The following is a 26,060-nucleotide window of genomic DNA, read 5'->3' as shown; positions in this document are numbered from 1 at the left end:
AGAAGTTTATGCAATGGGGGAAAAAAAAAAAAAAAACTAGATCTGACCATCTCTCTGTGGACAGTATGGGTGAGTCTTGAGTACGGAAGGGGCACCAATACTGTACTTTTGCATGAGTTCTTCAATGCCAAAGCTGAGGCATTCGACTATGTATTTGGGAGAAAAATGGAGAGTAACTAGAAAAAGTTGAAAGTAATTTGATTTTAAAGCTAAATGCTTCAAATATTCAGATAAAGGTAAGTAATATTTACCCAACATATATATTCTTTCTTGCTGGGACCACTCTGTTAGAAGCAGAAGTCAAAACTTGGAGTCATATGATGAAAAGAATCACTTAAAATTCCAATGTAAATATAAAACTAAAGTGGAAGAAATGTTTGCTGACACGAATGATATCTACAGTAAACCAAAGTGCTTCTATCGGCGTATTGGAATTTCATTGAGCAGCTTTTATGAAACATCTGTAAAGACTAAAGGATATAAATACAATCAATTGTATATACTTTACTTATTTAAAGTGAGTATATTTGTGGAAATAAGTCAATTTGAAGAATAATTAATATTATCTTTTTAATGTGCATATCTATTATTTTTTAGTTACTTTAGCAAACAATAGAAAGTCTATTTATAGCTTAATTTGTGATCCCTGATTTACAGTCCATTATTTCAATAGATCTTAAGTTCTTAGCTATTATGCCGCTACTTTAGGACCTTTCAAAGAGCTTTCTGAGATACAAAGCCACCTTATCCAAGTTAAGGTAGTTTTATTATAAAGCTGTTTTTTCTTTTGTTTTATTCAGTGTTTAGCAAGTTATCAGTTGTGTATAACACTCAGTGCTCATATAAAAGTATTCGTAACATTTTTTATTAACATTCATTTCTTTATGCAATCATAATTTTCCTTAAAAAACATAATTTCTGGGATCCCTGGGTGGCGCAGTGGTTTAGCACCTGCCTTTGGCCCAGGGCGCGATCCTGGAGATCCGGGATCGAATCCCACATCGGGCTCCCGGTGCATGGAGCCTGCTTCTCCCTCTGCCTGTGTCTCTGCCTCTCTCTCTCTCTCTCTCTCTCTCTCTCTCTCTGTCTCTCTCTCTGTGACTATCATAAATAAATAAATCAATTAATTTAAAAAAAACATAATTTCTGTGGGACATCCATTAATACTTGGTTTAAATGCTAAATATATGAATTAGTTCAGTCTATTTTTGTATAGATTGTAAGATCAGATGGTGTTTTGTTTTTAATAGTTCTGGACAGGTTCATTTATTTTAATAGTTTTGTACTTTGAGGTACTTTTAAGATTATGTGAAAATTGAGTGGAAAGTACACTGTTCCCATACATCCTATGTCTTCATTGATGCACAGTCTCCTCCACTCTCAACATCTTACACAAAAGTGGCACATTTGTTAACATTTATGAACCTACATTGACCATCATTATCACCCAAACTCTGTGGCTTACTCTAGGGTTCCCTCATGGTGGTGTATATTCCATGGGTTTGGACCAGCGTGTAACCCCATGGAGCCACCGTCTCATAGAGATTAGTTTCACTGCCCTAAAAATCCCCTGCGCTCTACTTATTCATCCCCTTCGCTTGAACCCCCAGCAAACTGCACTTTTTCCTGTTTCTATATATATTTTTTCAGAATGTTGTATAGTTGGAATCTTACAGTAAACAGCCTTTTCGGATTGACTCCCTATACCTGATGATGTGCATTTAAGTTCACTTTTGTTATTTTATCGCCTAATAGCTGTTTCTGTTTAGTGCTAACAGTCCATTTTTTGCATGTCCTGCAGTTTATTCATTCACTCACCTGCTGAAGAACGCCTGGTCATTTCCAAGTTTTGGCGTTTATGGATAAAACTGCTATAACATACTTGTGCAGGTTTGCTGTGGATATAAGTTTTGAATTCCTTTGAGTAAATACCAAAGGCCATTATTGTCGGATCATATGGTAAGGGCCCATATAAGTTTTATTAGAAACTGCCAAACTGTCTTCCAAAGTCTGTAATCTCACCAGCGGTAATGAGCGTTCCTGTTGTTCCACGTCCTTAAAAGCATTTGGGGCTGTCAGTGTTTTGAGTTTTTGTCATTCTAATAGAAGTGTAGTGGTATCGCGTTGCTGTCATTACCTAATGACACATGATGTGGGGCATCGGATATTATACATCAATACCTCTCTGTACGTGCCATATGTGGCTTACAGGAGCACTTGTTTAATATTTGAAGAACAAATGAATAAATGACAAAATGAATAAAATCAAAGCCAGGGTTCTGGCTTTAATGGTGAAATTTCTGACACCACTGGAGCCCAAACCTGAGATGGAGAGAGGCAAGTTGGCCATGAAATGCTTCAGCATCATTACATGAGCAGCTGCCTCCTCCATACCATTCAGAAGGCACTCTAAACACAGATGTTTCATCCAGATCAAAATACTCATCCGCATGCAAAAAAATTCAGAGCGACATAATTTCCTTTCAAAGGAGAAAGTCTGTACAGCACCACCAGTCACTCTTCTCACAGCATGCCCAATCACTTGGAGTGCAATTGCAGTAGCAGGATTATTAAGCTTTAAATAACTAGAAAAGGATACTGGCAAAATACTTGCTATTTAAGGTTTGTGAGCACACTTTCAGATAAGACTGAGCAAATTTGTGCTTAAGAAAATGGTGGCAGCAGGTGTACTTGACCCTAAGTAAAGCACATTGTGATGTAAGCATCAAAGTTTATTCAAAAATTTCTATTGATCCATCTGAGCTTCTTTAGGTTAATAGAAAGCACTAAGCAGTTATCATTAATGGTTGCCAGCAGTTTTAGCCAGGCTCAGCCATGGTTTGTGCAGACCCCCAGAGAGCCAGAAGAAACAATCGAACCAGTGCTAAGATCTTAGCTCACCACAATTTGTTCTATTCATTAAGTCAGGTAAAATCCAGATTACTCTGTAACAAGAAGTGTGACATTCTAGTGCATGGAATGATATTAATCACACTGTTTCCTTAAGTAAAACAGCATTTGAATTGTGCAGATTCTTGGGGGGGGGGGCACCTGGGTGGCTCAGGGGTTGAGCATCTGCCTTCAGCTCAGGGCATGACCCTGGAGTCCCAAGATCGAGTCCCACATTGGGCTTCCTGCATGGAGCCTGCTTCTCCCTCTGCCTGTGTCTCTGCCTCTCTCTCTCTCTCTCTCTCTCTCTCTCTCTCATGAATAAATAAAAATCTTAAAAAAAAAGAAAGGAAAACTTCTCATCTTCAATATTTCCCCTGATGTACCTATATTAAAGCACCTGTGCTTTCTATCTCTAAATGCCTTTTTTTCTCTCTCCTTATTCCAGAAGCCACAATTTAAACTTTATTTTGGTAGGGAGGGGAGCTTAATATAGTTCTTAATCTATAGCGTGCTGGACCTCATGGGAGAATTATGCTTTTCATACATTGTAGACTGGACCATATAAAAATGCATAGTAGTTTTTGACAAAAACCTTTCAATTAAGGCCTTTCTAGCCAAACATATTCTTATTTAAGAAATATGACACCTGTTTTATTAGTTTGCTGGATCCAAAGTTGAGTCCAGCACTAAGGATTATTATCCTTAATAATAGGATTATTATTAAGCTGAATCCTTAATTCAGCTGAATCCAGCTGAATTCAGCTATGGATATGAAAGAAACATGTAATTTGAGAATTATCAGAATGTAAATAAGTGAAATCCATCCCTTATATATTTCTCCATGACATAGCTACAGGTGTTGAGTGCAATATCCAGTACAAATTTTATTATGTTCATTCTCTATAAAGAACATTGTATCTGATATTGAAGGAGGAAAATGGCCTGTCACTTTGAAGAGTCCAAAGACTGAAAAGAAAGAGAAAGAAAAAGTCTGGATTTATAGCCATTAAAATAATTTAAGATAAAAATAAAGCTACTCTAGGGAGAAAAAAACTCTTGTACGGACAAATTATGACTCCACATAATTTAAGGACTTAAAATTTCATACAAAGATGTGAGTGAGTGTGTGTGTGTGTGAAAGAGAGTGTGAGTGTGGTTAAGAGACATGGATAGAAAGATTGAGTCTGAAATATGTGTCTAATAGGAGTTCTTGAAAAAGAGAATAGAGAGGGATGCAGATGCAACCTTTAAGGCTGAATATGTATTTTACAATGAAGACAACTATAGGTATTGGGTAACCTCCACACATCGTGCCAGAAATGACAAGAGTCAAGAATGCTGCAAGGTTCTTGGAGTGAACAGCCAGAAAGATGGCTTTATCCTTAACTAAGAAGGGAAAGACCGTTGGCGAAGAAGGATGGGGAAAAGGATGGCACTGATTCTCGATACCTGAGCTTTGAGATGACGCCATGTGATGGACGAGGTAGCCGTGGGAGTTGAGAAGACAGGTCAAGCCAGGAGATATAAATTTGGTAAACCTTGGAAAGATTGTGTTTAAGGCCATGATCATAAATGAGATTACTGAGGTAGCGAGGGCAAAGAGAGAAAATGTTGAAGTACTCAGCCGTGAGTTACTCCAGAGTTGAGATGTCAGAGAAGCAGTATCCACTGAGAGAGAATTTTAAAAAGCAAGAGGGAGAGAGGAAAAAAAAATGCAAGAGTGAGGCATTTCATAAAACAAGTGGAAAAAAATCCCCAACTATTTCAAGAAGAGGGAATGATCGCCTGTCAAATGCTGATGATAAAACAAGAAAAAAACAAGAACCAGGAATTGTCCCCTGGATCTAGCAGCAATGAAATGACCCAGAGTTAGCACACATTTTTGAAAAGTGCATGAATTATCGTTGACGGATACATACGTATACGGAATTACGTATGAAATGTAGACTTGGGGGCATAGGAAGAAACTAGATCTTTTCCACTGTGACAAGACATATCCCTTATTAGTGGAGTCAGATTTATGATATTGTTAAAAATGTCTTTATTCTATTAATGACCCAATCAATTCCACGTAATAAAGCCATCAACAGGGCTAATTATGCAAGCTTGGAGCACAGAAGCAAATGGTAAGTCTCTTCTCCCTGCCATACCTGGTGGATATTTCTCTGCAATCTTGGGAGGAAAAAAGTAACCCCAAGTATTAAATAAATCATCTTCCTTAGAAATTTATGACTTTATTGTCTGGCTCAAACTACAACATCAGATCTTCCCTGGTACTATGTTAAAAAGGAATTGCTGACAGCAGTCAATATTTGGCAAGCTTCAATTAAATCATAAATAATAAACCAGGTCCAAATTTATTCTTGTTAGCAAGCATTGATGATGACCTTTAGTCATCATTTGTGCAATGGTGACTGACTAGCAGAGACCGAACAAAACAATTTTTAAAGTTAATGGCATTAGCTTTAAATGACACAGCCTTGGTATGTCGTATGCAGTTGCACCATTTTTCTTTCAATCTGGAAATATGTTCTAACACTTTTCTTTTTAATCCTGGGCCTAAGGAAATGTTGGTAAAACTCCGAAGAAAAAAACAAAACAAAACAGGAATTCAGTTCTACAAAGTTAAAGACAAGAAAAAGGGAGATCTCCTCTCAATTGCTGTATTGCTCAACTGTCTTCCTAGGATGGAATGACTTTTTTGGGCCAGGAATTCCCAGCGGGATTGCAAAGAGATGGTGGCAGGTGTTCAAGTCTTAACTGGGCATAGCTGAGGATATCCTCGAAAATAATTAAAAGTGAATTAACGGATCTTTCCTAATGATTTCACAAATTTACTTTGCCTGACTGCTCTAAGGGTAAAGTCTCTGGTTTGTCATTTCTAAAGTGGAGATAATTAGGGGCACCTGGGAGGCTCAGTTGGTTCAGTGTCCAATTCTTGGTTTCAACCATGATCTTGTGAGACGAAGCCTCACATCGGGGTCCACACTGGGCGTAGAACCCGCTTAAGAGTCTCTCTCTCTCCTCCCTCTATCTCTCCCCCTCTCCCTGCTCCTGTGCAAGCTCTCTCCCTCCCTCTCTCTCAAGAAGTAAGTAAACACACACACAAACAAATGGAGATAATTAAGAATGTTGGCCTTGTAGGGCTGCTGTGAGGATTCAGCGAAATAGCTTATATAATTTGTAAGATAGCTGGCACAAAAGAAGCATTCAACAAATGATAGTTTGAAACGCACACATACTCAGCATCCAGGTATTTCCCCATATTTCCCGAGGTACGGTTGACCTATAACGTTGTGTAAGGTGTGCATCACGATATATTTATATATTGTAAAATGCAATTGCCATCATAGCTTTAGCTAATACCTCCATCTTATCATATAATTACGGTTCCTTTTTGGTGGTCAGAACATCTAAGATCTACTCCTCTTAGCAACTTTCAGGCATATGACACAGTGTTTGCTAACTACAGCCACAATGCTGTGCATTAGATCCCTAGAACTCATTCACCTTCGAAGTAGAATTTGATACCTTTTGGCCAACACCTCCCCATTTCCCCCACCACCTAGGTCCTGGTTCTGATTCTGCAGGGTTAGCTTTTTCAGATTCCACATATAAGAGGTACCATACAGTGTTTGTCTTTCTCTGACTTATCATCTCACTTAGGACAATGTCTTCAATGTCCATCTATATTGTTGCAAATGCTGAGATTTTTTCTTCTTTCTCGTGGGTGAATAATATGCCTCCTGTGTGTGTATGTGTCTACATTCACTACTTAGGTTGTTTCTGTGTCTTCGATATTGTGAATAATGGTGCAATTTACAGGGGAGGGCAGACGTCATTTCCGTATCCTGTTTTCATTTCCTTTGGGTATATATTCAGAAATAGGATCGCTGGATCATAGGGTAATTCTATTTTTAATGTCTTGAGGAACTTCCATACTGTTTTCCATGGTGCCTGAACAAATTTACATCCCCCTTGATAGTGCACCAGGGTTCCCTTTTCTCCACATCCTTGCCAACACTTGTTTTCTCTTTTTGTATCCTAGCAGGAGTGAGGTGATATCGTGTTTTTGCTTTTTGTTTTTCTGATAACTAGTGATGTCAGACACCTTTTCATATTCCTGTTAGTCATTTGTTTGCCCTTTTGGCAAAACATCTGTTCAGTTCCTCTGCCCGTGTTTTAATCAGATTTTGCTGCTTTTATTGAGTTCTATGCCTTTTTTATTCTCCCGGTAAAATACTGCCTAAATCTAAAATTAGTATTCCCTATTTTATTTTTTCTAAAAAGTACATCTGACACTCCATCTACACACTCCAAGCCATGGCTTCAGTGGCATACAGGGCCCTCTGTGGCTAACCCCCATGCACCTCTATAGTCTCATCTTTCTACTCTCACTGGTACCTCATGCATGATGCCACCGAGCATCTTGCAGTCCTAGTGCACCGACTCTGCCCTCTCTCTTGCCTCTTCCTGTTATGCAGGTGACTCCTTTACCGCAGCTGAAGGCAGCTCAGTGTCACTTCATGAGTAGCTGCCTCTCCAGAGCCTTTGAGTGCTGCTGTCCGCCTCCTTCATGGATTGCAAACTCCTTGAAAAGAGGGATTGTTTTAGCCTCATTCCTAGCACATAAAAGGATTTTATAAATGTGGACAAGAATAATAATGCTTTTTTCATAAAGTTATTTCTGGAGTAAATGACATTTCATATATTTAGCTAAATTTTTTTAACCATCAGAATGAGCGCTCTCTGATAAGGAAAGGGAGTTATTAATGACAGCAGAAGTAGGTTCCAGCAGCAAGAGGATTGTCTGTGTTAAAAGAAAAGTCAGACGTAGAATGAAATACCATTGAATTCAATGACTTCCACAATAAACTCTTATTTATTGCTAATTTAGTCTTTAGCTAGAAACTTATGTGCCATCTTCTATAATATATGTATATATTCATACGTATTTATATTTTATTTATATGTTATATATATATTTATATATTTTATTTGCGATGCTGAAATCCTGAAGCTTCTGGAGTGCTGTCCTAATCATCAGAAAAGTGTTTTTTTTTCTTTATTTTTACAAGATGAAGTGAGGTTTATTGAAATAATAAGATCTAATATTTTTTGAGTGCTCACTGTGTGTCACTGTCATAAGTGTTTTGCTTATATCATCTCATTTATGCAACTGCCCCATTAAGATGGCCATGATTGTTGCCTAATTACATGAGTGAGAAAATAGAGGTATTAACAGAGGTGCATCCAAAATTATAGAGCTTATAAAAAGTGGAATTCAAGTGCAGTAGTTTTGCCTCAAGAACCCAGCAACTGTGCTGCGTTGTATCCATACTATTTGAAAAGTGTTCTTGCAGGTATGAGATGAGTTTAAGCAGCAAATAGAATATCTAATTAATTTACTCACTAAGTTGGACTGTCACACATTTGTCTCTCACTTGATATCAGAATAAGTCATCAGTCCATATCCCCCCCATCCTCTCTTGGTAGTAGGACAACCGTCCTTAAGACGCACGAAATCTGGGGTGCCTGGATGGCTCAGTCAGTTAGCCATCCACTTTGGGCTCAGGTCATGATCTGGAGTCCCGGAATGAAGCCCTGCATTGGGCTCCCTGCTTAGCAGGGAGTCTGCTTCTCCCTCTACCCCTACCCTGTTCATGTGCTCTTCTTTCACTCTCTCTCAAATAAATAATAAAATTGTCTTTTAAAAAGATGCAAGAAATCTAAGAGATGACTTGATGATTCTCCATTATTTCACATATGTTGACACATATGTCTAGGGGTTAAATGACTTACGCTAGAAATTAGAGCTAGTTTGGTGCCAAGAATAAAACTCTCATTAAGCACTCTTACCATCTTCTAATGGGTTAGAGCCAACCTCAATATCCCATCCCCTTCCTAAGTTAACCTCAATGAGGAAATCTGTTAGCACTTGTAAAACTTCTGTTACACCTGCAACTGATTTAAAATTGAAGTTGGCAAGGCCAACACTCAGCAGGGGTATGTGCCATCACTTGGATGATAGCAAGGTTGTCTGGTGACTTTATTTAAATGTTTATAGAATGATTGTTTCAGTCACAGCTACTCAATTTTAAATCTTTCTGAAAAATATAAATCTTTATTAAAGTAGTAATTAATCCACGTATAGATTCAATCATAGCATTATACCTAAACAGGATGATCCAGAAAAAATATTATTGAAAACACTTAGTTTCAAGTAAGTGCCTTCCTTGTTACCTACATTATATTTTTTGCAGAATTCAAGAGAATAGCTTTAAGTCTTTTGGACAAAAGTTATTTCACTTGTCTAAAGATCCATATGTGTATTATGTTATATGTAGGCCTTTGGCCTTTCTCTCCATTATCAACTTGAAACTGTTTCATAGACAATTTTCTCTCTCTCTGTTTTGAAATTATACTCTTGTCTCCTGTGTGGCTTATAACAAATAAAAAGGCCAAATATACATTTCTGATTTCCCTACTCTCTCTACACTTAAACTTTTCCAGATGGAAGGAAGAAATTCTCCCCTTTATTAACCTCTTTACTTCTTATTTTGGAAACAAGAACTTTGGGATTAACAATTTTTAAATTTTAAGGAGTATCAATAATAAAATGACTGGACAACTTTCTTAACGTGGGTGAACTGTACATACTAAAAGGAAAGTGTGCAATGTTGTAGACTACATCCTGATTTCAGGAACAGTAAGAAGTTAAAAAAATGTACATCTAAGAACTAATAAACACTCATGATTTAAATTTCAGTCCAGTATGCCATCCCTTTCCTGACATGTCTTCAATAAGGGACTCTTAAAAAATTTATAAAATGTAATATCTACTAGTATTTTAGAAGCAAAGCATTTATGTTACATATTACACCTAATGTAATAACCATAAATAAACTATATTGTTTTCCCTAATATGGGATATAAGATTTCCAATTTCAAAATGACTATTTGAAAGAGCATGGCCATTCTCTAGGCATTTTAGAAACATTTTAAATTTAAACAAATGTGGATCTCAAGCAGTCATATATAGCGCTTTCTGAACAATCAGTTTTAGGAAGTTCTAAAATAGGAGCTACTTTCCACAGTTAGGCATTGCAGTCTCTGGTTTTAGTTTGAATACCACTGCAGGTGTTTTTACTTTTGGTTTACATTTAGTTGCACATGCTTTTGACTACCTGGAAACATTGTTTTTTACATTTTTTGTTTTTGTTTTTTTTTTTAAATCTAGAAAACAACATTACAAATGCATATACATAATTTATTTTATTTGACAATTCTAAGGTCCCAGATTATGATTTTACCGTGAAAATTCATTGAGACCTCATCATTCCGCCTTGTGAATAAGTCTAGTGATTTACAGTTGTCACAGTAACTCTATTCTGTCTTATAATCATATACACCTCATCTCATTTGGCTTCTGCCTACTTTCTGAGCCTTCTTCCCCAGACTGTACTCGGCTTGAAATATTCACAATGAATTCATGTTTTGCTCGATTTGGCCATTTTTGGTTTTTATTATTTACAAGCAAGAAGACCTCTTAATACCGAATTTCACTTGAAAGCACTATATAGAATCTTGACCATAGCCATTTCGGGATTTTTTTTTTACATTTACATACAGAAAGATTATGAGAAATACCAGACATGCTTCTATTTCCGTTTTGTAGCCTAGAATATTTGGTGGGTTTGACCTACCATGTAAACTCTACTGAAAATGTGATGGTTGGAGTTCTCAGGCAAAAACTAGAACTAGGTTAAGCCACTCTATTAAGAGAGATATTATGTTACTATCAGATTTGAGTTTGAAATTTATCCTGTAGACAGTGGGAAATATTAAATGGCATTTTTAGGCAGGGCTGACAAATATAGAAACTGGGTTCCCAAGAAGGCTATAGGGACATTTGTTTCATGCTACTCCAAATTTGTACAGCATCCAGTTGGGAGACATTCCTTAAATAGGTACTAAGCAAGGTCTGCCTTCCATTTAGAAAAGGCAAAATAGATGGCTGGCATCCAAATAAGCTATGGCCTTAAACATTAGATATAAGCATGGCTATTTGGATGTGATTTTTTGCTACTCTGAATCCTAAGGATGCGATAGAATTATGTGATTATGTAAGATAGGGTGGACAAAATGATTTAAGTATGATTTCAGGAGAGCAGAAGGGCTTATGCTGGAAGCATATAATTGGAAAACCCAGGAGCATACTAGGCTTCAGGCAAGTATGAAGTAGGGAAGAAGGGCTGACATCATGACCCGGATTCAGTATTTCTCTCTCCACACTCAGGTATTGTTTTCCCTTGTTAGGTCATCTCAGATGGGTTCTAACTCAGTGATAAACCCTTATTCTTATTAATTCTTGAGAATAAAAGATTTATATTTGAGTTTCATCAGCAGTATCTATCTATGTTGCTTTGTCAGATCTTGACCAAGACTGATTGGCTGGCCTTGAGTTTTATCCTTTTCCTAGATAGAAGGGATGTAGTTAGAGTCACACCAGCCACATGGAATTAGCACAGGGGTATATTTCTCATAAGAAAAATCAGAGTATGGTTATTAGAATAAGGGATAGCAGAAGTGTCACAGAAAGAACATTAAGCATCTGATGGCTCTTTTAATCTACTTTTCTTCATATTCCCTCAAGTGAGGCATAATCATAATTGGATCCTGGCATCTTGGGCATAATTATATGTGTAAGTTGTTTTAGATCTTATAAAAGCATCATTAGGTTGGATAGAGATGAGATCCATTGGTTAGAGGGTATATGAAATGACACAAGTCTGCTTGTAAAGCTGTAAAAAAAAAAAAAAACTGTGTTCTTAATGCCTAAATTTTATTGATATCTCAAGCCATGATTCCTTCTGGAATTAAAAGAAGAATTATGATCACTAACCATAGGGGAAAGGTTAAATCAGTGAAGTGTCTGGGAGTCGGTATTCCCTCCTCAGTGCTCTGTGCCATCCATGTTTCTGAGAACAATCTTAGCATGGGCCCTGACAGGTCTCTCTTGTGTCTCACAATTGGTCCCCTTGTGGGTGATTATAATTATTATCCCCAATTCTGGGTATATTTCAAGCAGTGAAATACTCTAATTCTTAAGCTTTAGAAATGGCATCCTGCTTTACATGGTCGACACAGTTGTCGAGAATTATCAACCGCCAGCACAGACGGTGGACGCATAATAAAATCACTGCTCATTTTGGGGTGGTCACAAGGATATGCATGTTGAGGAATAACAGTCTTCCCTCTACAGTTCCAGGCGCATTGTCCAAGTCCATCATAAGCACTTCCAGGGAAATCATATTATGTTCATTGCTATATCTATCATCTTAGAATTGAACATAATGAAAAAGAAAAAGGAAGGAAGGAAGGGAAAAAAAAGAAAAAAGGAAAAAAGCTTTAAGCGAAGGTGTAAACTTATACCATATACACTAAATTTTAAATATATTAGTAACTGTATTATCATTTCTAATGAAATTGCTCTGATGTGGATGGTTTGTGTTGATACATAAATCTTCATATCCAATACGCTTCACCTATCTTGTCTCGTTTATTTATCTTAATTTAATTTTTTTTAAATTTTGTTTGTTTTATTTTTTTTCATCAAAAAATCATTTTATTTCCATTAATAACACAGGAGCAAGTGGGGGTGTGTGGATGGGGCTCACTGACAGCAGGGAATTCCTGGGTTGTCACAGACTAAGCGCCATACTCATACTGAACAGAAAAGTGTCTCCCAGATGAGAAAATGAATGATATTGGAGAAATGTATCATTTTATCTGGAAGGATTTTCAGGGAAGTCCTGCTGCCATGTCATAGACCAAGCCTTGTCATTCACCCCCAATTTGTCTATGATGCTGTGGGCAGTCCTGATGGTTTTGTGCTGAAAAGAAAGGTAATATTTCCCAGATGTCACTCACAGTGAAAGAGCCAAAGGAAAGGTTATATTGGGTTACAAGTGGGCCCTTGTGGAAGGCAAATCATGAGATTTGAAAAAAGGAATTCCCTTCTCCTAACTGAAGTTTAATAAGAGAACCGATTTCTTCTCTCTGGAGACTGGCTTTTTTCACTTGCAAGGCTAACATGTCTCTGACATGGGGGAAAAAATACTTTTTCTTGGGTGGGCTGATCTGGGAGGCAGGTTGAAGGACAAGCTCGTGCCTCCGACTGCCGGGGCAGAGTTGCAGCCCACACAGCAGGTTCCTGAGGGAGGGCTAGGTATCTGTCATGCTGGAGCAGGCTCACGAAGGCTTTATATGTCCCATTAGGCTGAGGCTCTAGAACCGTGTGCCCAGTGCAGGAAATGTGAGGATAGTCAGGCTCTGGAAAGCTGGAATTTGTCTAAGGAGGGGGAATGCCATAGCTTGCCAGATTAAATGGAAGGGGTCCCCGCCAGGGACTCTGGGTACTGATCCACAGCCAAAGGACTAGACTCCTTCAAGCTGCAGTTGATGAATACCCAAAAGATACTTCTGGGTATGGTTTTGTCCACTGAGAAGAGAGGCAACACTGGTTTGGAGGCATGTTGCTGTCATTCCTCAGGATCACATCTTCACACTCTGACTCTAGGGAGTCAATCCCTGGGGGCTCTTGACATTGCTCAAAGCCCCAGAGGTGTTCATCCTCCATGCTGCTGATGGCCCCCTTGAAAACAGGTGAAAAAGAAATTCTACTCAGTCTTCTTAGGTCTCTGCACCTCCACACGAGTCTTCCCCATTTCTTCCATTGTGAGTGACATAGGTGACAGCTTAATGCCTGACCATCGCCTGAGACAGCGAAATGCTTTGGCTAGACATTGGTGGTACTATGATGCCCAGAGTTGCTCAGTCTTCATTTTATTTTTCTTAGATAATTTAACTTTTTTAAAAATATTGTGTTTTAGAAAGATAAAGAGCATGAGCAGAGGGAGGGGCAGAAGAGGGAGAGAAATAATCCCAAGCGGACTGCAAACTGAGCAAGGAGCCAGACATGGGGCTCTGTCCCATGACCCCGAGACCATGACCTGAGCCAAAATCAAGAGTTGGACGTTCAACCAACTGAGCCACCCAGGCGCCCCTAGATAATTTAAGTCTTTATTTTGAAATAAATGTTGACATAGAAAGGGCATACCAAATCAGTGTTAAATGTTTTGGTGTATCTTTGCCCTGAGCCTTTAATACAACATCATCCAGAGTAGATAAAACAATTACTGAACCAGAAAATTAACATGAATATAATACTATTAAACAAACTATTGACCTTATTTAAATTTCATGTCTTTCCACTAAAAGAGTATAACCCTTAAAAAGATGAAAAATCTGTAGCTGCTGGATGGCTCAGTCACTTCAGCCTCCGACTCCTGATTTCAGCTCAGGTCGTGATCTCACATTCATGAGATCAGGCCCTGCATTGAGCTTCGCACTGGACATGGAGCCTGCTTAAGATTCTCTCTCTCTCTCTCTCTCTCTCTCTCTCTCTCTCTCTCTCTCCCTCTCTCTCTCTCCCCCTCTGCTCTGTTCTGACCTGCTCACATGCCCTGTCTCTAAAAAACAAAACAAAACATAAAGATGAAAAACCTAAGTGACTATTAAATCTTAAGAGGTAGATAGTGAAGATAGTTCTATGTACAAAGATAACAGGAGAAATCAAAAGGGGAGAAATAGACCACTTTGGGAGAAAAAAAATTAAGATTGCATACATCAAAAGTATCATAAATAGACACAAACAGAAGGAAAACTAGGATATTTTTAAACCTACAATCTGAGCAACATTGCAGAGTTAGAACATTGGTTATGCATCCCCTTGTTAGAGTTTACAAGCTTTCAATATAGGAATAATATATATTGAATTGTCTTTAAAAACTCCAATTGTGTGCTTTGTTGTATGATGACTATGAATATTTACCAAAAAGCCCCACATTAGTTGAGTGAATCAAATCAAGATAACTCCTCATGTGTGTAAATCATTTCGTAGTATTGAAATTCTAAGAAAAGATCTTTTTAGAATTTCAACTCTTCTCTAAAGAAGAAAAATTAGCCAAAGGTTCCTTTCACACTGAGACAGCTGTACCCCTTCTCTACATGACCGGAAAATAAAACAGGAAGTGATGTTCAAAAGGTGGGGATTGTAAGTGGAGAACCCTCAAACCTGATATATTCACTCATTCGGTTATTCATTCATTCTGCATAAATTGTGTTCAGTTTGCTCCTAGTGCTCATCACATCTACTCTCTTTAGAGTCATTATTGCATGAGCTGTACCTTCCTACTACATGATTTGCTCCTGTGGAGGCAATACAAAGTCTGGGTCCTGTGGGTTTCGTCGAGTGTTCTGTTCTCCTTTAGCCCGCCTGTCTAAAAGTACCCGAGTTACCAGGACAAAGACAGAAAAACCTGAGCTTAATGAGGCAGATGTCATTGGAAGAGCTGTAAGGGTTTAGATTCAGATGGCTAAGAACACATGGCACTTATGTCGGAAGTAACAAACATTCATCTGTAAATCAAGGCCAGTTACGGTGAGTTCAGAGGGCTATCACATCTGTCCAGACTCAGGCCCAGCAGGGAGAGTCCACTGACGAAGCCTGGAAAGAGAAATGGCTTCTGAGCATCGGGAACCCCTTTGAGTAGCACCCCAGGCCTCTAGAATATAACACTCAAATACTATCGTCTTTAAAGGGAATAGAGATCCTAGTGGGTCTGTGACTACATTAACTAGGATCCAGATGATAGTCATAAAAAAAAAAATGCTGCTGTTTAGAGATGTGCTTTCAGAAACCAGAATCAATTGCAGATTTGCAACTACAATTATTTTATAACACAACAATATGCCAATATAATAAAACAGCATTAAATGTAAGGCTAAATAAAGTTCCATCTTTTTAAATGAGCGTGTTCGTGCTAATACATCAAAGTTTGAATTGAAAGAAAATTCTTTTACATTACAGGTCCCCCTCATTTGTTTTTTTATTTTTATTTATTTATTTATTTATTTATTTATTTATTTATTTATTTATGATAGTCACAGAGAGAGAGAGAGAGAGAGGTAGAGGGGCAGAGACATAGGCAGAGGGAAAAGCAGGCTCCATGCACCGGGAGCCCGACGTGGGATTCGATCCCGGGTCTCCAGGATCGAGGTCCCCCTCATTTGTACAGATCCATTACATCTCCTACCCTGAAGGACTTATCCGTGAACAAAACAGAGAAATGCACCTGACGTATTTAAGGAATCGTTGGTGTTTTATGACTTCTTAGCAATAAACTTTGTTTCTTTCAACAGAATAAAAGCCTGAAGAACAAACTCTTGTCAGGAAGCAAGCTGTGTGGCATCCATGCAGAAGAGGTGAGTGCATAATCTAGCTTCAATGGAATGTATAGTGCTGAAGTAGTAGTGCCAAGTTCTTCTGTATTAACCCAGAAATCTGGAGACTTCTTCTTTCACTAATATAAATGAAAACACTGGAATAGAAAAATGAAAACAGATTTTAAACTTTTAGGCATTTTTGGATATTTTAAAATTGCATAACAACAACAACAAAAAAGGCAGCTAAGCATCACTTCCCTAAAGAGATTTTATGGATTCCTTCCTTAACTGGATTATCAGGATTTTCTTAATAGCAAATACCTGGAGGTCCATGAAGTTTTCATTTTTCGAACTATTTATGTGATGATGTCTACAGAGTTTTGCAATGACAACTAAATGTCAGAATGAGGATTCCGGGGTTGACCATAAGCCTCAAGAAACAAATCCAATCATTGGTTCTACTTGCAAGGCAGGAAAATTACTTCATGCGTTTCTTGGTGGTGGTGGCAGGGGAGTCCTTCTGGTTAATCCAGATTTAAGTAAAATCAATTTCCTGTACTTCTGATTTCCCAAATCCATCTGTGCTTTATGATCCTCTATTTAATTTTATAGACACAGAGCTCATGTAATTCTTGGTGATAGTAACGTGATAGTAGAGAGAGCGTCCTATGTACTAGTCAGTGATTATACCTGGAGGAGGAGAGACCTCGGTCACTGTGTTAGCCGAATCCTCCAATAAGCACACCAGAGATGAGAGTCTTTGTGCAAGGGATTTATTAAATGGACAAACCTATGAACAATAAAGAGCAAGTATGAGAGTCTTTAGGCCACAATGTAGATCTGATGTTTGCGAAGGAAGGGGGAAGGTGACAGTTTAGATAGAACAAGAAAAGTGGCTCACACAAGCTAAAAGTTTAACCCCTTTCCCACAGTAGTTAGAAGTAAGGCACAAAACTGGTGAAGTACCTCTATAATCTCCAATTGTGGAATCACCTTTTGTTTCAATGACCTTTTCTTGCTATTATTACCCTCTAGCAGAAGGAATGGGGTAGATTACCTGGTGACTCACAAGCATTGCTTTTTAGAAGTCCAACCAGGAGGTAGTGACGCATGTCTTACCGTACCCTGTCTGCCAGGCCTAGGTCACAGGCCCAGCCAAGCTGAATGGTATCTGGAAAATGTCGTTAGGTTGGTAGGTTAGTGGCCACATGACTATCCAGATCTTGTTTGTTTTTTTTTTTTTTTTTTTAGTGAACAAGCTGAAAATATTCCTGGATAGACTTGTAAAAGTCATTGCCATAAACACTGAAGTTAGAGTCTAACATGAAATATAATAACCTCTGCTTATAATGCCTTCCCAATAATATTACACATGAAATGAGTAGAAGTGCTCAATACATGGAAACTAAAGGTTGATGCTCCATAAATGAATAACCGATGGGATGGCTTGTACATTTGGGCCAGTGTAGTGTTTTGTTTTGTTTTGTTTTTCTCATTATACTTTTCTATCCAAATAAACATAGACACATTGTCTAATTTACTAGGTTTCTAGAAATATTAATGTGTAGCATACTGTCTCTGGATATTATTTATAAGAGGGTAAGCAAGTGGAACCAATTTTTGAATAAGGATTATGTGGACTGAAGCCATATCTTGAGGGTTCCCATGTTCCCAGTCTCCACAACACTCCCAAAAGAGAGATGGCCTCTAGGATAAGTTGTCTGTGCTGTACAGAAACAAACAAACAAATGAATAAATAACCAACAATAATAATCTGGGTCTGTCTGTATTTTTTAGACCCTTACTTCAAGCATTATTCATTTTTTAAAAAATTTATCTCAATTCTTTAGAGAACATATTTATCTACATTTTAATTTATGAATTCCTAGATGCTTCATATATTAGCACTGCATAATGTTGAAATGAATTTATTCATTTGACCTATCTCTCTACTTACTTATTTATGGAAAAAAAATAGAGTTTAACATTCTGGGCAATAGAGGCATATGTTTCTGTTTTTTTTTTTTTGTTTCCTGTCACAAAAACACTTCCCAAGAATGCAATAATAAATCCAGTTATTTATTTTAACACCACCACTACTACCAAAACAAAACAGTGATGTCGTCTATCAGCTGAGGAGCTACAATGAGCTGTCTTCTAAATCAGTGACCCTAAACTATTCATAGATAAATAAATATCCAAATCCCATTGACACCTAATGGAGTGCCAATATTTTAATTTGCCGAGGTAATGATATTGAAAACAGTAGAGTCTACTACAAATACCACTACCATCATATTCACTATTATTTCATGAAGGGAATGTTACCTGGACATGGATTGTGGAAAAGAAAAACCTCAGAAATTAGCTAAAATGTTCTATCATGGCCCCCTTCTTTGTCTTCGCCTTCTCCATCTTTTTATTATACTCACAATCATCACCATCATCATCACAGACTTCATTTCACCGTAGACTTGTGAAAACTTCATGACACGAACATGTAAAATCGCATTTATAAATCGCTAGTTTTAAAAATTACTAAAATCCCCAATATAGTAATAGCTCAATGGTTTGAAGATTACCCCTCTGACAGTTTTAATTTTTCAAAATGATGCTCGAGGAAGCTAAAAGAAAACAAAGTGTCAATGGGGTTTTAGATCAATGTGCTTTACAAATGCGCTCAGCTTAAAATGTACTTATTCTTTGCATATTCTTGTCAGATGGTTAGATAGGATTTTGCTTTTTAACTCACTGAACATTAGAAGTTGGCTGGAATATACAATGCAGAGAAGTGATGGGTGACTGTGATGAAAATTTCTAAGAAAAAAAAATATTTATAAACAACTTTATGTAAGGAAATTAGCTGTTCTTGCTCATTTAGTGCCGAACAAAGATGTGTGGGCTTTTATTATGTAGCTCCTGAATGAATCACTGCATAATACAAAAATTGATGTTTTAATAATTCAAGTTACGAATAAAAGTTTAGATTATCTTTTATGTATTCAGCATAAATATGCATTAAAACGAACACCCAAGATGGTTAAAATTAGTCCTTTCTGACACTTAAAATATAGAGCATTAATTATTTGGAAGAATAGAAGTGAAATTGGGCAAACCGTGCACACCATATGTGGTGGTAATCTTTCATTCCCCATTGATATTGGTCAAATTTAGTTTGGAAAAATAAATAAATAAAATCTGTTTACCGAAGAGACTATCCTGGCTGTAAATTAGCCCTGGACCACAGATTGGAACAGCAGGGAGACAATGAACTGTGCGTTTGAAGTTGGAGAAGATAACAGAAATAATTCTTTATTGAAATCAGTAGCACAAAATTAAGTATAGCCATGGAAACCAGCAAATGTCTTGGAGATGAAGTTAATGTAATAAGAGAGAGATGCTATGTCCGGAATATCGCTATTTGGGGTTACTTGGGGAACATTGTGGCAGGAGAAGAGAGTTGCAATAAATGTAGACTCCTGGAGTAGAGGTGTGATTTCAGGGCGCCCATGAGTTTTTACTCTTAGGAGGTAGGACCGACCATACACATACAACAATGGCTCTTCGGCTTCTTCTGCATTGTATCATGCATTTCACTTTCACTAAACCTATCAAGGGAAAGAGGATTCCTTTTTTATGGAAATGAAAAAAAATAGTAGCTAGTTTGCAAGAAACCACAAATCCTTGCTTCTTCTAGGTATAGAGCTTAATCGCATAGTTCTGAATTGTTAGTGTTGAACTCTCCCTGCTTCCCTTCCTTCCTCCTTCCTTCCTTCTCTCTCTCTCTCTCTCTCTCTCTGTCTCAAATCATCACTTTCCCCCCCCCACCTTCATTTTCCTCTCTCCCTCTTCCCTTGTCTCTTCTTCCTTTCCTTTGTTTCTTTTCATCCGCTCTTATCAATTTCCTGATTCACTAGATCACAAGATGCAGTTGGTTCATGGTAGGGATGTCTGGGAAAACCGTTCCTAATAGTGGAGCCTTGTGCTGGTGCACCACAGACAGAACATGTAAGATTCTGCTCTAATTGACGGCGCTTCCAGAATTAGACACTAATCTAGGAATTATAACACCATCAGAACACAGTGTCCCACGTGGCGAACTCCGCTATGTTGCATCATTAGCCGTGTTCTGTGTAAAATAGGAAACCGAATCCCAGTGTAGCCACAGCTGGTTCAGTGAAAGACTCATATACATTGAATGGAAGCTTGGAAAATTATATTTCAAAAATATGAGTGGGCTCCATTTGTTGACGAGGACCTTCGTCACAGCTTACTGGGATATAATAGTCACACGAAGATCTTGTGGTTAGCATGTACTATGGACAGCGACTTTTAAAATTGAAGTTTGAGATAAAGTTTACATACAATTCATCCTACTAAAGTATACAGTTGGATGGGTTTGACCAATGTATGTGTTAAGGATATAGAACATTTCATCATCCCCAGAGTTTTCTCTTGCTGTGTTATAATCTCTACCACAAATCCCAAGCCAGTGTCACCTACTGGCCTGATTTCTGTCCCTCTTTTTTTGTCTTTTTTTAGAATACCGTATAAAGGGCATTATACAAGAGATAGCTTCTAGTGACTGGAGAATTTCACATAGCGCAATGCTTTTGAAATCTGTCCGCACTGTTGCAAGCTTCAGTACTTATATTCTAGTATTTCATGAATGTACCATAACGTGTTTGCTCTTCACCAGTTAATGGACATGTAGGTCGTTTCCAACTTCTGACTCGTACGAATAAAGATACTATAAGCATTTATGCATATATTATAATTTCCCTTGGACAAATACCTAGAAAGAATTGCTATACAATGAATGCCCTTTGTGTATGTTTGGCTTTATAAGAAACCACCAAACTGTTTCCCAAAGTGACTATACCATTTTGCATTCCTATTCAACTCTTTCATTATTTTTTTTCAATTATCATTTTTTTATGTGACTATGATAATCTATTTGTGTTTTTATTCTCCTACTGAGGAGTCCTGTATGTAAAATCCTGTGATTTTACATACAGGAAGACAAATAACTGAGGTCCTTATGTTAGAATGTTTCAAATTGGGTCTGCTCTGGAAAACTGGAAAGATGAGATCATTATCTGTGGCTCACAGATATGCTTCCATATAGTAGTCAAGTGGTGGTGAGAGAAATTTCCTTGTTATAAAGCACTTTTATATTTGGCATAGTTCTCTTAAAAGGTACATTCTTCTACAGAACAAACACCCTTCACCTCAGCATCTTAGCATTCTAGCTCCTTCTTTTTTTTTTTTTTCCTTCCTGTCATATTTGCTTGCTGCCTTCCCTTTGGACATACGTCAAATTCAAACTTGGTTGTCAATTTAAATTTACAAATATTTAATCTTTAAAAAGAAGTGATTGCAAATAAGCAGTGAAAACTGAGGCATACATAGACATAAGTGTATTTAGTATCTAAAATTGGATTGTTGAACATGCTCTGGTGACTAAAATTCTCTGTGTGTATGTGTAGTCTTTTTTGGTTGGGGGAGGAGGATGCTGGAGAGAGAAACAATAAACTACCTTTAAAAGGCAAAATATTGCCTTTTAAACAATATGGTTCCTATTATATGTCATCTAAACTCAAACTGAAAAATTAAAAGTTTAAAAGTAAAATTTCTACAAAAAAATAAAATAATATGGTTCCTTTGCAGAGGATTAGGTTTTCTCCTCCTGCCTAGACTGGCTGGATGTCCAACTTCTAGAGCAGAGATTAAGCTTTTGCTTGACTGCAAAATTCATTCCTGAACAGCTTAAAACAATTTTAATCTTCAAGTTTGAAAATGTAAATGAAATTAGGCACTAATATATGTTTCTGTTCTTGCAGTCAAAAAAAATCCAAGCCCAGCTGAAGGAGCTTCGTTACGGGAAGAAAGATTTATTATTTAAGGTGAGCGTTTTCCTCACCTCCTTTCCCCCTCTACCTGTCCAATACATAAACTACAATATCATTGAGGTTAAATTTAATTTCTGGATTTTCATAAGAAAAACAGCTGTATTTGACTGCATTGAAGGTGCTTTCATTTTCTTGCTTTCTTAGTTAATGGAGACAAATGCAGATATGGTTTCCAGGGTACATTCTTAATCAAAGTCAGGTGTCACTCCAAAGTGTTTAAAGTCCCTTTGCAACCTTCAGTTACTTTAATTCAGTATTGAGGAATATGGGCCTTTCAGAATATTTACATTAAGGACAGCGTAGATTGAGAGAATTTCCAGAGATGAGATCCACTGATGATCTACGTTCTTGACTTCCAGAGATCCCTGCATAAATCTCTTCATAGTACTGAGTCTTTACATTTAATCATTGTTGATTGATTTTTCTTACTGATACTTTTCTTTGCAAGATTATCAAGTCAAGATCTATGTATAGGTAGACATCGACTACAAACAATGGGATAATGGCCTCCCAGAGATACCCACTTGCTAATTCCTGGCACCTGTGAATCGTATAGCTAATGGCAAAGGAGACTTTGCAGATGTGATTAAGTTAAGGATCTTCAGATAGGAAGGTTATTCCAAAATATCCAGGTGAAACCTAAATATAATCATACAAGTCCTTTTAAGAGTAAGACAAAAAAGACCTAAATAAGAAGGTTATGTGATCACAGAAGCTGGAGGAGGGAAGACAATGTAAAGGATTCCCTTCTATAACCTTCAGAAAGAACCAGCCATACCAACCCCTTGATCTTAGTCCCATAAAATTTATTTCACACATCTGACTTTCAAAACTGTGAGAGTACTTTTAAAAATATATATATTTTTATTTAATGATTCATGAGAGAGACAGCAAGAGAGAGGCAGAGAGACATAGGCTGAGGGAGAAGCAGGCTCCATGTGGGGAGCCTAATATGGGACTCGATCCCGGATCCCAGGATCATGTCCTGGGCCAAAGGCAGATGCTCAACCTCTGAGCTACCCAGGGATCCCGAGAATATATTTTTTAAAGCCACTTAGTTCATGGTACTTTGTTATAGCAGCAAGATGAAACTTAGATACTTTCTTCTATCTCCCTTGAACAAGAGGAAATAAGAGGTAGGTGTCTAACTGTTGTTCTTATGGTCCACGTACATTTCCCAATGCAATAGAGTGATGAAATATTAGGCTCTTAGTAGGAGTAATAATTTGTTTAATAAATAATAAGTATGAATTACATTGTATGTAATATTTTTAAAATGTTTTCATTACAGTGATCAGCCCAATCTACAAGTGCAAGTTTTAAGTTAAAGAAGGAGAATTCCTCATTTTATTTAATAGATGGAAAATCCCACAGTTTTTCCAGTGAAAACAATAAGAAATGGCACATTTCTCTTCTTCAGCCCCTTTACTTTTGGCTCAGAGTCAAGGTGTTCCTATTACGTCAACCAATATTTTTTTAAAGATTTTATTTATTTATGTGAGCGAGACAGAAAATGAGAGAGACATATAAAAATCATGAACAGGGAGAAGGGCAGAGGGAGAAGCAGACTCCCCGCTGAGCAGGGAGGGTCAGTACCAGGACCCTGAGATCATGACCTGAACTGAAGGCAGATGCCAACCAAGCACCCCCAACCAATATTTATTAAATATTCATTTCATATGAAGCATGAATCTAGAGATTATCTTACCATTTGCTCTTACATCGATATGCTTCTTGCCTTTTTTTTCACCTCATTTACACCAAGCTTTCCCCAGCACACCACAAAAACTGTGAATTCTCATTAATGCTTACTGACCCCTGCCTGTCAACATTTTGTTATATGTTAAAAGTAGATAAAAGTATAAAACCCAAGGCCTTTTCTAATCTACCTTTAATCTTTCATACTGAGACTCGAGCTCAGGGTATCTTAGCTCCTATAGTCAGGTTGGCCTTAGCTCTTTGCAGTCATCAACAATAAATCACTGAAATTGGAAGAGAAAGGGCATGCACATCTGTGTGTATGTGTATTTTCTCATTTGTAGAGAAATTTCTAGTTCTCTGTCAATTAGTTTAACTTCATAATATCAGGAATGCTATAAAACAAATCCAAGCTCTCTAAAACTGATAAGCTTTAGTTGGTAGGCTGAGAAATTTATGTGAAGATAGATCATGTGAAGCTTTTAAAATCTTTTGAATTTCATTTCCCAAATTGAAGAGTTAGCAAAAGAAAATTTGGGAGAAGAAAATGAGGAGATCCAATAATTTTCAGTGATTTACTTCTTCATAATATGCTAGTTGTTGAATATACATTAGTAATTTATCAACTTTCAGAAATTACCCAAATCAGGATTTGTTGAAGTTCTTTATGACTTGAAAATGAGACATTATTTGTAAGCCTTGTTATTTCATGTCAATTTGAAAGGAGCACTTATATATGAAACCAGGTGAATTGTGTATGAATAGACCATAAAGTTGAGTAAATTAGGATGCCTTCAGCCATATACACTCTCCAAAAAGCTGTTTAACAGCAAGGTTTGTATTAAATAAGATAATGAGAGGTCTATAAACATGACAATTTTATTTTTTAACTTATTCAGTAGCTAAACAATGTCAACGGGACCAAGTTTTTTGGTTTTCGTACCTTTCCATATCACGATCCTCAACTTACTAAGTTTTGATTCTCCACTGTATATGATAGTGGTTCAAGATTTATATGCTGTTTGTCCAACTTTGTACAAAGTCAGAGAAGAAAAGGAAGGGGCGCTGGTCCTTCAGTGTCATCATTTTTGTAAAGGAGATTTTTTAAGATGTTTTCCCAGTCTTGGTCAAGTATCCGTGCAAAAGAAGTGAGGCCTTAGTATTTTCAGCTTCCATTGTGAAAACAGTTTCTGCGATGATATCTTCATTCATTCATCTCGATGGCACCCACTCATTTGATTTGCCTCCTACTCTATCAACAATGTACATTTTAAGTCTTACGTAAACATATGTTGAATGAATAAATACACGCACACACATATATATGGGCACATGCACATACATACATGCATACATAAGTAGACATGTCATGGCAGTACATAGTGGAAACTCACGTACATAATCCCAGAGGGCATGTGACCACAGAAATGCACCATTCATTTTTGAAAATTACCCACAGAACATCTTTGGTAATATTTTGCTGAACTCTGAGTAGTAGAAAATTCTAGTTTCCCTGTAAATTGTTCAATTTTGAATAGATTTGATAGTTTTTAGTAGAGAGAGACTTTGAAGGAGCATCGGGTCCTATGGAAGCATTCAATTATATTTTAAAAATAATGGCATATGCTGAAAATTGCCAGATATTTTGATAAATTCAGTATCCTTATTAATGTTTCAGAGCTGGTTTTTGCTTGGGAAGGCTGCCAGAGTGGTAAACATTCTCCACTAGAGGAAGGAGTGAGGTCCTGCTGTTACCCAAAACCCATATTACTTTTATTCTCCTTGATTTCACGTGGAGATGATATTCTCTGGGATTTCTACTCTCCATTTTGCTGTTCTCTTTTACTTTTATATATACACTTGTTTAATTTCAGAAGTATTATTTTCTCATTGTAGAAAAAAATTTAAAAAAAAACTAAAAAAATTCTGGGGCACCTGGGTAGTATATAAATCTTGAACCACTATCATATACACTGGGGAATCATGACTTAGTAAGTTGAGGATCGTGAAATGGAAAGGCACGAAAACCAAAAAACTTGGTCCTATTGAGATTGTTTAGCTACTGAATAATAATAATAGGTTAAGTGTCCCGACTCTTGATTTCAGCTCAGGTGATGATCTTAGGGTCCTGGGATTGAGGTCCTTTTCAGGCTCCATGCTCAGTGGGGAGTCTGCTTGTCCCTCTCCCTCTCCTCCCTCCTCCCAATCGCTCTCTCTCTCCCAAATAAATGACATCTTTAAACAAATTAGAAAAATCCACTTAAAATC

General features: G+C 37.3%; 1 protein-coding gene across 3 annotated transcripts in view; it reads left to right on the top strand.

Moving 5' to 3' along the window:
• Positions 1 to 26,060, top strand: part of LUZP2 (leucine zipper protein 2) — a 474,256-nt gene that overhangs the window by 321,386 nt on the left and 126,810 nt on the right. For all 3 annotated transcript variants that reach the window (XM_072725376.1, XM_072725378.1, XM_072725377.1), the window contains exons 6-7: positions 16,159 to 16,221; positions 22,026 to 22,088. In XM_072725376.1, coding sequence (XP_072581477.1) covers positions 16,159 to 16,221; positions 22,026 to 22,088 — 126 coding nt within the window. The remainder of the gene's footprint in view (positions 1 to 16,158; positions 16,222 to 22,025; positions 22,089 to 26,060) is intronic.

Source organism: Vulpes vulpes, chromosome 11, assembly GCF_048418805.1.
Source record: "Vulpes vulpes isolate BD-2025 chromosome 11, VulVul3, whole genome shotgun sequence".
NCBI classification, from domain to species: domain Eukaryota; kingdom Metazoa; phylum Chordata; class Mammalia; order Carnivora; family Canidae; genus Vulpes; species Vulpes vulpes.
The sequence above is the reverse complement of the archived record's forward strand: the minus strand, read 5'-3'. Positions and strand labels throughout refer to the sequence as shown.